Below are 16,351 nucleotides of genomic sequence, written 5' to 3' on the forward strand. Positions count from 1 at the left end.
TAAAAGCAAAACTTATTAAAAAAGGATTAGAGGAATTGTGCGAAATTTCGGACAGGTTTAGAGGCACCAATGTACTGAATTCTGTGAAGTATTCTATGAAATCTTGTTTAATAATTAAATAATTTAATAATTAAAGTAGTTTAATAATTCTTTGTATATAGAAAAAATAGTATAAACATTTTGTGTACTACATCGGACAGAGAAAATTCACCGTGTGTTTTCATTTTGGGTACCAAGTTTCTCAAAATTTTTTGAATTTGTAAGGCTTTTTCATAGCACCTTGTTCATAGAGCCTATGCTTTTTTGTCTCTTTAGCGCTGTACAACTTATAGAAAATGAGCCATTCATAAATCTATTCAATTTTGAGAAATACAATAAGTGTCCGATATAGGAAACATTACTTCACAATTGAACGTCTGACAAAATGTATCTTTTTCTACAAGAAAGAAGTAATACACCTGACAAACTCTAGTCTGAATTCAAAGAATCATTCGTAAAACCCTTTCCACACGGAAGTATCAATAAAACAATTTTAATTCCAATTATATTGAAAATTGAATGGTAAGTTTTGGATTGATATATTCCAAAAATAATAATTATTTTTAGTAGAAGAAAAACAATTTCATTAAATATTCGAAGATAATTTTAAAATTATAATTCATTTAGCTACAGTATCCGATAATACAAGTTGTGTGAAGTTTGGCACAGTTATTCTAATGAGGATTAAAATTATTAAATAATACAACTATAGGGTAAGGGCTCATAATTTTGGACAGTCTGCTTATAAGCATCGATGTTCCAAGTTTGAAGAGCGATATTATCAATACCAATTGACTTATTTTATTACTCTCTTTTCAGAAGGTTTGTTTAGAAACTTGGCAAGTGTTTATTGTCTTTATTTTTCCTAAAATTAGTTTTAATACGTTTGAAAATGAATTGATATGCCCAGATAGGGCTCGCCTAAATAAAAATACAAACTTATAGAGGGAAATTGGAGAGCTGGAGGTGCCACCCATTTTTCACTTCATGCGACTGATGCTCACTCACTGAAGACTGAGGACATTTACCTAACAATAAAAGCCCCAAAGCAACCTTTCAGCACCCATAACGATGGTAGGGGTTGGGCTTGTCAAAGAAATGAAGGATTAGGATTGGTGGATTATGGCCGTCGACTGGGTTGACATGTGTCCACAGGCCACATGCTCCACACGTATTTAGTGTTAAAATCTCTAAAAAAAAAAACAAACAAATATTTATATAGAATTCATTACTCATAAAATATTGGAATAAAAATCCATAATTTTAATCAATTTATTTTTAGTGTCCAATTTTATCCACAAAGTGTCCAAAATAAGAAACTGTCCAAAATTATGAGCCCTTACCCTATAGCGTGAATTAATTATTGTCGAATAGGAAGTCGTAGTTTTGGCTCCTAAGGCCAAGGTAGGTGTCAAGATGGATTATTAGTGTAAAAATTTGCATATTGTTAGTATGTTATTCTTTACATATTTCGGCTTCTGCTATATCGCCAGTTAAATCAGCATTTGTCGTTACTTCATTTTTACAATCTTTAGATACATATTTTGAATCCATGTAATTTTATTTATTAAACTCATTTGAGAAATAGAAACTTTAGCAAACTAAATAAAAATTATCGTAAGTGTCTTTGATTTATAATAAAAACATCAGTATTTTTCACAACATCCAATCCTGTTGAAGTTACGACAAATTTTCATACAAAATTTTCTCTAATCAGCATTTGCTGTAACTTACTTAGCAAAAGTTTTTATGTATATTCTGATTATGTTCTTTTCAAAAAATTGTTGGTATAGTCCCTTAAATGTCAAATTGTTTATTTGGTGCATTAATAAGTGCTTTATTATTATTCTTATTCTTTAGCTGACTTGTTCTTCTTAATTTTCAATAAAATTGGAATATTTCTCAATGACACTATTACAATTTTTTCCGAATATCCAAAGACAGGGTAAATATTGCAAAATTAAATAATTTTAATTGAATATTTGTAAGAAAAAAATCGCACATACCCCTTTCCCATCTGTTATCAATTCAAAACAAAATCTTTACACATTGAAAGTTACGATAAAATATTATTGTGTTTCTTATAATATATATCTCAACATAGGGTAAGTGTGCCGAAATTTGGCACAGTTGCATGCAAAAACGCCAAAGTCTCAAGTTTGAAATGTAGTATTTCTTATACAAATTGATTTTTTTATTACCTCTTAAGGAGTGTTGCTTGGAACCTTGTATTATCGTCTTTATTTTCTCTAAAATCATTCTTAATACATTTTAAAATTAATAAAAATGTAAACATAGCTTTTGTCGCATATTTCGGTCACCTTCAGTCTCATAGTTCCTTGCCCTTCCGGAATTCTTCCACAATGTCTTTTTCACATCATCTCGTTTGTCGAAGCAACATTTTATGTTATTTTTTTTGCATTGTATAATCTCTGGAGTATACAAAAACTAAAAGTTTATGAAAATGCGAGGAACAGAAAAGTGACCGGAATTGCAAGCTGGCCGAAGTTTGGTACACTTAGCTTATCTTCTTTTAAATCATTTTATAAACATTTTCTCGAGTTAACTTACACTTTTTATTCAAAAATATCGTATTCAGAGCTTATTTTTAAGATAGATAAATCTGAACTGAAAAGTATTCAAAATCAAGTTACGACAAATGCTGATTTAACTAACAATATATCAGTATGATACTCTCACGTCTAAATTATAAATTTAACTCTATTTTTTTTTTATAAAGAGGATCCCTATTTAATATGTTTAAATTATTGATCAATGTTTTATATTATAATACAGTATCAACTATTTAATACTACATCATAGAACATGAAAGAGGATTACATACATTATAAAAAAAACTTCCAAAGTGTTTTTTGTTAAGTCAATTCACTCCCATTTTTCTCTTATTAAACCAAAATTCTTTCTACTCTACTTTTTTTGTTAAAAAATTTCTCCCACACTCTCATCAAATAAAATGATCAAATAGATCTTGCAGGAAAGAGCAAAAGAATGTTCGTAGATTTCCCAAAAAACAAGACATTTGTTTAGCATTCCTATTTTATGTCTTTCCATTTCGTATTTTCTTTGTTTACAAGGTGTTTCACTCGTGATAAGATAAGATCCTCATCCGACTCTCGAGGAGGAACGTGGTCAGTTTGTTTGACTGACTCTCTTATGCCTTTTAGTCCAGGTGAGCTGGAAAACGAGTCAAACTGGAGTCCACTTTAATTGGTGTTTGCGGTTAAGATAAAGTATCTTTTGATTTCTTCCTTGAGTTCATTACATGCTCATTCAGTTTCTTGTAGACTAGGTTTGGATTTCTGAACTTTAAGGGAAAATTTTGAATGAGTGTGTATATCCACAAAATGATTAATTGTTTGATAACTTGAGTGTTTGGGGTTGAAAATGAAAACACCCCCTCTGGGTAAATTTTCTATATAATCAAATTGAATTGAAGTTTAAGTGAGAAAACCCCGATTATTTACTTGTAATTTATTGACAGTGTTTATTTAGCGTATACATTGAAAATGGAGTGGAACAATTTAGATTTGTTGATTCAGTACGAGTTTTATATCTTATCTCGTGAGAAATTTCTCTATTTTAACACATTAACCAGAATAAGTATGTTTTAATATATTGCCACACAACTCACTATATTTTAATATATTCACTGACGAAGTGAAGAGTACATATAAAATTTCTCCAATGTTTCTAAGTAACTTTATGTCTTAAATGGGATTCATGTGCCCATCTTTCTTCCATTGTTTCTATTGATGTTTCTGTCTCAGTTTAGATGTTTTATTATTTGTTTTATTTTTTTCACACATAAAATGAACGTTTAGACTAATAGAAACTTAATGAGAAGTGTTGCAAAATACAATTTTAAAAAAGTACCTTTATCTGCCACAACGAGTTGTTGAAAGAGGAAATTTTCAAACATTTTTCACTTAAATTTATTGGTGCATTTAGTGAGATTCAATTTCCTTATGAGGGGTTCATCAATACTTCATTAACATTCATATACTATAATATTTGTTTCAGACAAATTTTCGGATTCTCTGTCGCATCAGTTGTATCCATCAAAAACGAGTCCGACTTTATTCGGAATGGTATAACTTTATGAATAAAATATTGTTTAAATATACGCTGAGGAACAAGTACCCTGGCGGGTTTTTGATCTTTCACCTTAAGATTGATCAAGAAACAAATTTAGGAAGAGTTTGCTAATATTTATTTAAACTGTTTTCTACTGCAAAGTCTTAAAGACAAAGAAAAAACTATTCATTTTTCGGAAGGGTTCTGTGACAAACACGCACATTAAACTTTCTTTGGAGCTTTATTCCTAATAACTCCTATTGAGTAAGTGTTCAAAAATTCGGCAGAGTTCCATTCAAGCGCCAAAGTCTCAAGCTTTAAAATGTAATATTTTTAATACAAATTGATTTTTTTTGTTATTTCTTATTAAGGAACATTGCTTGGAACCTTGTAGACAGTTTATCGTCTTTATTTTCTATAAAATCATTCTTAATACGTTTTAAAAGAATAAAAGTGTAAACATAGCTTTGGTGCCTATTTCGGCTACCTTCATTCTCATAGTTCCTTGCCGTTCTGTAATTTTTCCAATGTCCTTTTCACATCATCTTGCTCGTCGGAGCGATATTTTTTTGTTATTTTTTACATTATACAATCTCTAGAGTATGCAAAAATTAAAAATTCATGGAAATTTGAGGAATAAAAAAAGTGGGCGAAATTGCAAGTAGGTAGAAATTTGGTACACTTACCTTACCATTTATAACTGAAAAAATTATGAAATCGAACTTTCCAGCCTTTAAACATTTTGTATTTGTTATCTTACTTTTTGGTATACTCTTCTTCTTCTCATTAACTTGACAATATTTTCAATTTGGACACTCGCATTGGAAAAGGGAATAACTACATGCAAAATGCGTTTGATAAAGAAAAGGATGGAAATTCAGATTTAGTAAAATTTTTCTGCTCTAATTGGACTATTGGGGCATAATTGTGACACGGAAATCTTTTAGTCTCCGGCACACCTTTTAGGTCCGGAAAATTTCATAAAGTCAAATTTCACATCCCTTTCTTTCCTAAAAGTTTTGCATATGTCTATTCTACTCTTTCGCACACTTCTTCTTTTGAACATCATACTAAATTAAATTTAGTTTAGTACAATTTTGAGTTCCAAAGAGTGGGGTAGACTTATGCAAATCTTTCGAGGAAGAAAGGGACACGAATTTTGATTTCGTGAAATTTTATAATCTAAAAGGTGTGCCGTCTGGCATAATGAAATTAATTTATCACTAGATGAATTTTGATTTGAAGTTGTCAAACTTTTTTTTAACTTAATTTCTGATTATAATCTTGTCTCACTTTAATTTCCCAACACGAAAAGGATTTTGGGGTGATTGAAGAGCAAGAATTTTCATTATGTTTTCTTTTCATCACTTTTTCATATTTTTTTTAAATGTTTGTTTATGAATAAACGATCGCATAATGCCCGGCGCACAATAACTTTTGTTTGTAAACATGTTTTCAAAATTTCCCATGAGAATGAGCAAGATGACTAGATCTAGATCTCACTCACTCTAATTGAAATGTCAAAAACATGTTTACTAAACAAAAGTTATAATAATACAATAACTTTTGTTTAGTAAACTTGTTTTTGACTTTTCAGTGAGAGTGAATGAAACATAGATCTAGTCATCTCGCTCACTCTTATAGACAGCTTTGAAAACATGTTTACAAACAAAAGTCATTGTGCGCTGGTCATAAGTTGGGAATATATATTTACAGAATTTTACATTTGAACTTCCTATCAGAAAATCAAAATTCAATTTTGATTTGGTGGAATGGGACAAACATGTCTAGAATTTCAGGAATAGATCAATAAATACTGTTTCGAAATTACTTTAAATTATTAGTTTTATTAAATCGGAAAGGTGTCCGAGCAGTGTAACTTATGAACCCCTGATTGATTAACTTGAAATTCTCCTGCTTCTTTTACACATTAATTCAACGGTCTCTTGAGTGTCTCACAGAGACTGGCACGCGAGCAATTTTGCAAGATTAAGCAAATTAAGTAAATTAATTGATGGAATTTACTGATAAATCGATTATACAATATTTACGGTTTTAAATATTGATCTTGTTTCCCGAGACATAATTAAGTGCCACCGCGGGGCACTTTTTATTTCTTCTTCTTTTGCCTTTCAGACTCAATTACAATTTATAACTTTATAGACTCGACGTGAAAAAAGTGGGTGGAATGGATAAAGTGTGTGACAAAAGTGGGTGGAGGAAGAGGTGGTGAATTAAAATGTTTGCCAAGAGGGAATAATGAACCCCGATGTGAAGGGTTAACAACCACTCTGGGGGCATTTTGTATCCATTGACATTCTCCAGTGTTCAAAGGCGGCAATTATTGATCAAATACCAATTTGTCGGGCGAGGTGGATTGTTTTTTTTTCCTTATGGGTGGGAGAAATCAACGTATATTTGATCGATTAACGAAGTATATTTTGTCTTATCTCTATTTCAGCGAGCGCTTTGGATCCTGGCATAGATCTCCTAGAAGCGCTCAACCTCTACACGAATCACTCCTACTACGACGGTGTCTCGCTGTCGGAGGATCCTCAGCAACGAATTGCTTATCATCTGCAAAGTAAGTTGTTACATGCTGAAAATATTATTGTAATTGATTTTCAAACTGGATTGATGCCTAGAAACATAAAATTCAAAATAATGGAACCTGGGGGCAAAATGTGACAAGTAGAAATTTCAATATTCCTTATCTTGAAATAAAGTTTGATGCTTGAAAATTTTACTATTATAAATGGTCTTAATGAATGCCTTTTAAAGTAAATTAGGGATTCTAGTAAGGAATTTCATAAATAAGAAATATTAGGATTTTGACTTTTGTAAAATTACGAACTCATGTCCCTTCAGCAATCAACGGCTTTTTGATTTCTGGACCAGACATCAAGGGACCACTATCAGAGATACTTACAATATAGTTTTCAACCCTTTGAGTCGAAACCCGGGGTCTACCAGCAGCGTTTTTCAGATGTATTCGTGCCTCATTACCATAAATTTTGACGATTTTATGTATATCCTGTCACGATTTTCCATAAAATTAAGCAAATAACGATGCAGATTCCATTCGCAAAAATTTCTAGACTTCTTGTAACTTTCCATTTTAACCTAAATTATAAATTAACAAAAGATACATTATTTATCATTACTTTTATATGCATATATTAACCACTGAAAACATTAGAAATGTGCAAACTGACCATTTGCCTCTTATGGCCTCTACACACTAGAGAAAATTATGTCCATATTGAAGAGTTCATCCTACACGAGCGAGCGTAGGGAATTTGCTTCAATATGGACATAAATTTCTCTAGTGTGTAGAGGCCATTAAATAACATAACTGGTGTTGATTGCACATATTTGACCATTTTCGGCCACTTTTTCAAGTTTGTCAAGAAACTTTTGGCCGATGAAAAATATTCAACTTTTGGAAAATATGTATTTTTGATATGAAATAAAATTAAAATTAACATTAACATCTATGGATTACAGGCAACTCATTTACGAAAAGAAAAATTTTAAAAAGTTTGTTTTTATCATTTTTTTGACCTGTTTTCTCGATCATTACTTTGTCAAGAAACTTTTGGTCGATTCTGTAGTTTTCTACTTAAATAAAAATATCGCACGAGACGTTTAGATCAGGATAATTTCATTGAAATAAGCCAAGTGATAAGCCCAATAGGCTTAGTGGAAACTGGGGCACAACCAAACACGGGGTAGCACCAAACACTGAGATTTTTTAATCAGACATTCGACTTCAGAGGACAAGACATATAGAAATTTATAGACGCTATAGGGATGCTTGTTCACTGAAGAAATGATAGGGATAGTTCAAGTAGTTTAGAAATAAAAATTAGTGTTTAGTTCTACCCCGTGTTTGGTGGTGCCCCAGTTTCCCCTATGTTAGATGTGATTATTTCATTGCAAATTCGAATTGGGGGGAAATTCAAAGTTCAGATAAGCTTATGATAGCTGAGATTCTCTCCAGGAAACTTCGAAATGCGTGCAAATCGGGTTATTTGCAAATTGAAATAAAAAGAGAAGAGACATGCACAAAAGTATCTGAAAAACTTAAAAGCCGAATATCTTGGAAACTATATAAGATATAGAGACCTCAAACTTTACATTCGTTTAGAGCCTTCTTTAGGCTTGGAGATATGCGAAGTTTCACTTGAAAATGAAGAAAAACGTTTCAGAAACTGAAAATTAACTGACATAAATTTAACTGATCTAATTTCCTTTTTAATTTTTTTTAAAGATAATTTTTATGCATCCCAAAGAAACGAAGACATATTAAGCTTTACTGAGTATGCAAGTGGTTTGGTATATATAGTTATTTTGCTTGCAGATAGCTTTGGGGCAAATCCTCAACCTTTTTAGCACGAATGATTAATAACACAATTCTCCTGTGAATCATGAAATGATGAATGTGGTTGAAGACAATTTGGAAGTCAATAAGACTGATAGAGTAGTTATCAATCATTTAACGTGGATTTCTTGACAAATTGACGCCACTGGGGTGATTTATATACTTCTCAAAGCTACCAATTGAATTTTCTCATATGTATGGCAATTAATTTGGATAAAGCTGTAATGGAGAGGCAACTTGGTTGAAGAGAAAGCAATTTAGGAGTGCGAATTTATCCATTTAGGCCACATTGAATTTTATACGTATAGGAGGTTGAATGATAAAGGATTTACAGTGGATTTTCTCTCACTTTCCCAGGGTAACATTTGGTGCCGCATTTCCCCATATTTTTCCGGTATTGATCCATGTATGTGTATTTAGTTTATTGTTTGGAGATATCCAGAAAACAAAATATCAAATTTATTAGCCTTCAATTTCACTCTTTATGACACAAATCAACTACTGCTGCTGATTATTGGTATTTGTGTTAAACAATTTTACGATTGTCAGACCCCATTCGATTCCGCCTCATTTTGTCGCACACGCAGCCAAAATATAATGGAGGACTCTCGGGGGACAATTTACCAAAATGTTTTCGGGGAAATGTTTTCATTTTGAGTGCATTTTCCTGGGGGAACTTCACAAATTTTTCACCAGAGACATCCCTCAAATAGTCACTTGATATCATGATTGTATAGCACAAGGGGTGGATTTTCTTTTTCAGGAATGGGTGATGGGTGCGGAAATTTTGAATTAAATTGTTCTTTGATTGTAAATTACAAACTTCCGGAATTGATTTTGATTTTTTTCCAGGGATTGTTATTTAAATGTCATTTGGAATATTTGAAATTGACAGTTACCGTCGTTGCGGGTGACTTTGCACTCGGGGGGTGACTGCACTCTGTTATCCGTAAGATTTTCACAAATTCTAGCACTTACTGATGGTCTTCGCCGATCCGGTCTACCATGTCAAAGTATAAAGGGATATGTTATGTACCAAGTAAGGTACAATGATCCTCAGAAGGATTCTTGTAGTTTCATTAATAGTCAGTGAAATGCTAATATCGGTATTTTGTCAAAAAAAACGGCTCCGTGAAAAGTTATCTGAAGGTGCAATTCCAAAATCGATTTCAGAATAGTAAATTGCCCAAACCCAATGTAAATTTATCTGTCTAGAATAATCCACTTCGATTTTGTTCATTATTTTTATTAAAATACTTTATTTTCACTATTATGTTCCTAAGAACGCATGATTTATGTTATAAGATTGCATATAATGGTCTTTCTAAAGCGTTATTATAGAAGTATTTGGTTAAAAATTATCCAATTTTTTGGAAACTTAAGATAAAATGACCGAGATCTACAAGTTGGTATGGTCGTCATCTTTATTTGACGTTTCATTATTTGACCGCCATTTTGAATAACTGACAAAACAAAAATTTCATCCAATTGAGCTGTAATTAGTTGAGATTATTAACAATCTCACCTACTATAATCCTAACAAAATTTCATGTCGTCCGATCGACCTCAAACTTGGCCAAAATGTGTTTCGCCACTTCCTGGTCACGAATATATATGTGGCTATTTTACGTTCCCGGCCGGCCGGCCGGCCGGCCGCTCTTTGGAGCTTAATAGCTCCTAAACTAAAAAAGATATCGACTTGTGGTTTTCGGCAAAGGTTATATATCGGGTGAAAATTGCAACTTGGTGCATTGACCCCCCACCCCCCACCCCTCCTTCCGCCATTTTGAAGACCCCCCTTTTTTTGTTTTCTCAATAGCTCCACCCCTATGGCATCGAGCGGGCTCAAATTTTAGTATGTTATAGCTGGGCCTTAGAGCTTTCCATCAATACCAAACTTAAGGTCCCCCGGCCCCCCTGACCCGAGCTATAAGGGTCCAAAAAAAAATTCTTAAAATGGCCATAACTCCGGTTCTAATTGTCAGAATTTAAAAAGTGAGGACTTTTTGGAAAGCTCTCGTGAAATGCCACTTCCACTTCTAACATCGCAAGTTCATAAAATCACCGCTAGGGGCGCTATTTTTAAAAAGAAGATTTTTCAATTTTCTGAATTAAATAACTCAAAAATTCCATTGTGCATCGGGCTGAAAATTTAGTATGTTGTAGCCGTTGATTATACCTATCAAACAAAAAAATACTTAAGTCGATCCATAACCCCTGACCCGAGCTATAAGGGGTCAAAGTTCGAACATTGACCGGCCTCTATCTCCGGTTCTAACTAACATAGCGACCTAAATTTTACCTTTTTGGTTTCGTCTCAATGAGCACTTTCATATGGAAGTTCAAAAAGTTACCACAGGTGGCGCTGTGATAGCGTCAAAATTCATCGAAATTCAAAGTCACTTTTCTCAAAAACGGCATTGTGCAAGTTAATGAAATTTTAGTATGTTGTAGTCCAGTCTAAGACGTTTCCAAAATGGAGCGTATGTGCGCTGTGGTTTCAATAGAACCGGAGATATGAGGGGTCAAAGTTCACGAAATTCAAAAAATCATATCTCCGGTTCTATGTGACCGATTTTGATGAATGATGGCTTAAACGAAAGATCTCAGCAAATGCTACAACTTTCTAGAACATTTGAACTTCGTGGGACCAACACCAGGGGCGCCACAGTCGAAAAACCAATTTCAATATCACATAACCTCAATTATCTCGACTGTCGCTGAACCGATTTTGATGATTACTTCGACATAATTGTGGAGCACATTTGTCTCTACATTTCGTCCATACATCATTTTCCACTCAGACTACGCTATCACTCCGATTTTGCCGTTTAAGTGTGAAAAAATTGATTTTTCCAATAATAACGCTTTGAAATCACTCAGATGCCAATTTGACTGCCTCTACTCCACCAAGACACTTAAAATATGGTTTTAAATGGAAAGTCCCACAAAAGACAACAATTCTTTGATAAAGTTGAAGTTCAACAAATGACTACTTGGGGCGCTCTGGTCGAAAAAACGAGTTCAGAAACAAAAAACCTCGCTTATCTTGGCTTCTGAGTAATCGATGAGATCATGTTCTATAGGAAAATTATAGAGAACATTCTGGTCTACATTTCACTCATATATCACTTTTCTGTCAGTTCATCCAAATCCTTCATATTTTGGTTTAAATACAAAATTTGTATAATTTCACGAATTTGATTCAAGATAACTGAATGGCGTCTCCCTACTTCAGCTCCAAATCGAATTTGCATGCACTCCGAGTTAGCTCACATTAAGAATCTCACCTACATAAGCCGGTTATTTTAGTATGTTATAGATGATGTCAAAGCCTTTTCAGAGGCTACAGAGGCTCCAAGTTCAAAATTTTGACACTTTCATGAATACAGAACTACTAGGAGCTTCTTTTATCGAAACCATTACAAAAAGACAGCGCTATCGTTAGGCGATGAGATCTAACAAACAAACAAAAAGAAAAGTAATGTTTTTGTTTATAACAGCATATTATTTGAGAATCAGAAAAAACTGTTTTTGCAAAGATGAAAAAATAAAAATAAATTAATTAATGCACTTTTCGCTTATTTTTTTTAATTATTTAAGAGAAAATAAATTATATAAAATAAAAGCCTTAACCATTTTAAATGTTTACTGAGGCATTTCGGTTAGGTTTCAAATATTGAAGATTAAAAAATAAAGACCACCAAAATATGAGTATTATAAAATTTTAAACTTTGAGCCTCTGTATCTAGGTAGAGGCTTGATTTAGACAAGAACATAGATACATTCTGAAAAGGTCTTGATATCAGCTACAACATACTAAAATTACAGCCCAATAGGACAAGTTTTAAATTTTGACAGTTACTCAAAATGGCGCACAGAAAAGTCAAATCAAGATGGTGACCACGTCATCTTGTAGATCTCGTGTATCTTACCCTTATATGTGAAGATCTTCATTGTCGTTTATTAGGATTTATTAAAAAGTGCAAAGTCACCCGCACCTTATCCCCAGTGCAAGCCGTTTTTCTTGATTTTTTTTAACATAGTAAAATTTTATAAAATTAATCCTAATGGCACAAAATCCATTCATTAACAACTGAATACAAATAATTTTAGCCATTCACCCCCCTCCCTTCACTTTAACTATCCACTTTTAGAGGGTAAAGTTGAAAAATAGCGAAAAAAAGTGCAATTCGAGCAATCCCAAATAACATGATTTTGGGAGGGGAAGGGGAGGGTGGGGGCAAAATAAGGGACATATTAATGGTCCCAGGGTCAACTTATGGGGGGGGTCCCCCGAAGGTCCCAAGTCTGTATCTCTCACCATTCTGCATCTATTTTAGATTGAAAATAAAACGCCAAAAATATGACATTTTTAAGACATTCGTTCCTCAATATATCATCAAGACTGGAGCCCTATTTTAGTACTGGACATTAGCAATAGTTCTTTACAAGTGATGATTGTTGATACACAAAACAGTTACCAACAAACTTTCCCTTAATCCCATTTTTTTCCCAAACGTATGACTTATTTCGGAACAAGAATTTTTCCCAAACGTACGACTTATTTCGGAACGGAGGGAGTATGAGTTATTCTCTTCGATAAAATAATTAAATTGTTAGATCTTTATAATAGGTTAATTTCATATCAACTAGATGATCTATTGATTCAATGGAGCTTTTATAGTTTATAAATGGAAGTTAGGATATAAAGCATATAAAGAAATCAATTCTAAATTGATCGTAAAATGTCTAGACTCACACCTAAAAGTTTCAATTTGGATTTCTTAATAGGAAAATAATTTCTTATGCAAACAAAAAATTTCTTCTATCCACACTATAAAACGCTCAAGAGTCATTAAATGTCGTCAAGTTCGTGTTTTAATTTGCTTCCCTAATTTTCTCATAAGCCTTAAAATCTGGGGAAAGAATAGAGAGAGTCATACTCAACGTGGAATAATTTAAAATTTATTATATGAGTGTGAATAATGTTTTACTAACTCTTATAAGAGAATATACTTCACAAATTTCACATAGCAGTTCATTTAAAAGTTTACAGTTGAGTTAATGGGATCGTAAAGTGTTAAAAACCATTATTTCCTCCCGAACATGTCCTCTGGGATCGATATTTTTTTTTTCTTTTGGGTTAAATATTAGAATGAATTTTCTTATTTCTGGCCATTTGCACTCTGCTTTCTTGAATATTGTGAAGGGGGTTGTTGGGAGGAACATGACGTGGTTGGTTGTTTATTGTTGCTACTTTAATATCTACGGGAGGCGGCCAGTAAGGCCTTCAGAATCGATGGGCAGACGTCCAAATAGTGTGCTTGATTGAGGGAGATTGAGATAAGGAAAATGCAGCTGATTTCTTCAGCACTGCGAAACTTCTTCAACACTTCCGGTTCTCTTCTCTTATTTTTTTTTTGCTTCTTCTTCCTCTAACTAATTGCAAAAGTCAGAGATGGAGGAATGAAAGAGTGTCTTTTTGAAGTGAGAAAGGACTTGGGAGAAATATCACGTCGATACTCGCAACAATATATATAACTGTTCAGTTGTTACTAAGCAACAAATTCATAGCAAACAATACAATGGTGAAATGCCGGTAAATCGACCAATGACGATGGCAAAGAGTTAAGTATAAGGAAAAAAACAACACGCGTCGTAAAAAGAATCAACTAAAACTTCTCCCTTGATTCTTATATACTTCAGAATAATAATGAATATGAGGGCAATTGAGTGAAGATTGAGATGGAAATCTCGTTGATTTCTCTTGCGAAATTTTCTTGGAAAAACAAAACCAGAGATTGAGGGTGAAGTGGATGGAAATGGGAAAATCTCAAGGGGGTGAATCATCCACTTATTCAGCATTGATAGATGAATTATCGCTGACAATTGGGATGTTAACCATTTATTTGCTTCATAAAATTTCAACAATTTGCTTATTGTTTGTGGATTGTTTAGTCAATTTTATTGAGTCAATTCTTATTGGTATTGTTTTACATTAGACAATTATTGATTAGGCAAACTTCAATAGTCAGAATATTAAAAACAAATTTATTTAATTTTCAAATTTATTATGCAAATAATTGGCAGCAGGATAAAGTAATTTCGGAATTTTCCATTATTTAGGGTAAGTGTGCCAAATTCCGGCCAGCTTGCAATTTCCGCCACCGTTTTTGTTCCTCGAATTTCCAATAACTTTTAGATTTTACGTACTCTAGAGATTATCCAATGCAAAAGAATATCAAAAAATGTAGCTTCGACAAACGAGATGACGTGAAAAAGATATTGGAAGAATTCCCGAAGGGCAAGGAACTATGAGAATGAAGGTGGCCGAAATAGGGCACCAAAGCTATGTCTATATTTTTATTCATTTTAAAATGTATTAATAATGATTTTAGAGTAAATAAGGACGGTAAACTCTTTACAAGGTTCCAAGCAACACTCTTTAAGAAGAAAGAATAAAAAAAATCAATTTGAATTTAAAATATTACATTTCAAACTTGAGACTTTGACGTTTACATGCAACTATGCCGAAATTTGGCTCACTTATCCTACTTACATTATACAAAATATGAAATCTGATTAAGAGAAATATAGGACACATTCAGTTAATTTGCTCATAATATAAATATCAACAGCAATTAAAGAGAACAAATTTGGTTCTGATTGATAAATATATAGAAATCTACCCAAAATTTAGGATCTCTTTACAACTTTACAGTTGCATATTTTATAATTTTTTAAAAGTTTCCCACTTTAGGATTTCTTGGTGGAAACTCTTTGCAGTTTCACTTCCGAAACTGCAAAAGTCAAATTTGCTGGATTACCAAACGTACCATATTTTGCGATTACCAATTTAATCAATTTAATTTGTCCTCCAATAAAAATCCTTGAATTTCTGTGGTCTGTAATAAGGAAGACAATTTCAAATGAAATCCTCACATGTTTTTCTCCAATTGAAGGCAATTTTATGAAAAAAGGGACAGTTTTTCTAAACTTTTAATATTAAAATTAATTAATTAAATTATTTAAGAAATACACAATAAATTACTATATATCCAGTATTTTTAAGATTTTAATGACCAGCGCACAATAATTTTTGTTTGTAAATATGTTTTAAAAATTGTCTACGAGAGTGAAAGAGATGACTAGATCTAGATCCCAATCGCTCTCACTGAAATGTCAAAAACATGTTTACAAAACAAAAGTTATTGTGCGTTGGGCATAATGCCCAACGCAACGCACAATAACTTTTGTTTAGTAAGCATGTTTTTGACATTTCAATGGGAATGAGTAAGATCTAGATCTAGCCATCTCGCTCATTCTCATGGGAAATTTTGAAAACAAATGTTTACAAAACAAAAGTTATTGTGCGTTCGGCATAAAACACAAAGATATATTTGGGTAAGAATTTTGTTATTGCTTTCAGATGTTTCATTGCTGTGTGTATTGCTGATGTATTGATGTGGTATTGCTTTCAGATGTTTTGTCGTATTTGTCTGAATAATTTGCTCAATTTGATAGTTTTCTACGTTAAGAAATGTCTTTTGAAACATTAAAACACATATCAATATTAAAAGAGATCATTTGTTTGCTCTACACTACAAATTCCTTTTACAGCTCGCACTCTACATAGAGACAACTCCTAAAAATTTTAAACACTATGAAAAAATATCTAAAATTCCAGGTTTAATGTCAAAGTTTTAAACTACTTTTGTAAAGTGAGAACCTGAGACAATTTTTAACTATTTTCAAATGCGTTGACCCTATAGGAGTCGTACTGTATATATGCATACTTTTCGACTCCTAACTTGCTTTCAATCATATTTT

General features: G+C 32.6%; 1 protein-coding gene across 14 annotated transcripts in view; it reads left to right on the forward strand.

Annotated features, from left to right (window-relative positions):
• LOC129801972 (protein kinase C-binding protein NELL1-like) overlaps positions 1-16,351 on the forward strand; it is a 149,335-nt gene that overhangs the window by 81,748 nt on the left and 51,236 nt on the right. For all 14 annotated transcript variants that reach the window (XM_055847478.1, XM_055847477.1, XM_055847483.1 and 11 more), the window contains exon 3: positions 6,596-6,718. In XM_055847478.1, the coding sequence (XP_055703453.1) occupies positions 6,596-6,718 (123 nt within the window). The remainder of the gene's footprint in view (positions 1-6,595; positions 6,719-16,351) is intronic.

This window comes from Phlebotomus papatasi, chromosome 2, assembly GCF_024763615.1.
Source record: "Phlebotomus papatasi isolate M1 chromosome 2, Ppap_2.1, whole genome shotgun sequence".
Taxonomy (NCBI): Eukaryota; Metazoa; Arthropoda; class Insecta; order Diptera; family Psychodidae; genus Phlebotomus; species Phlebotomus papatasi.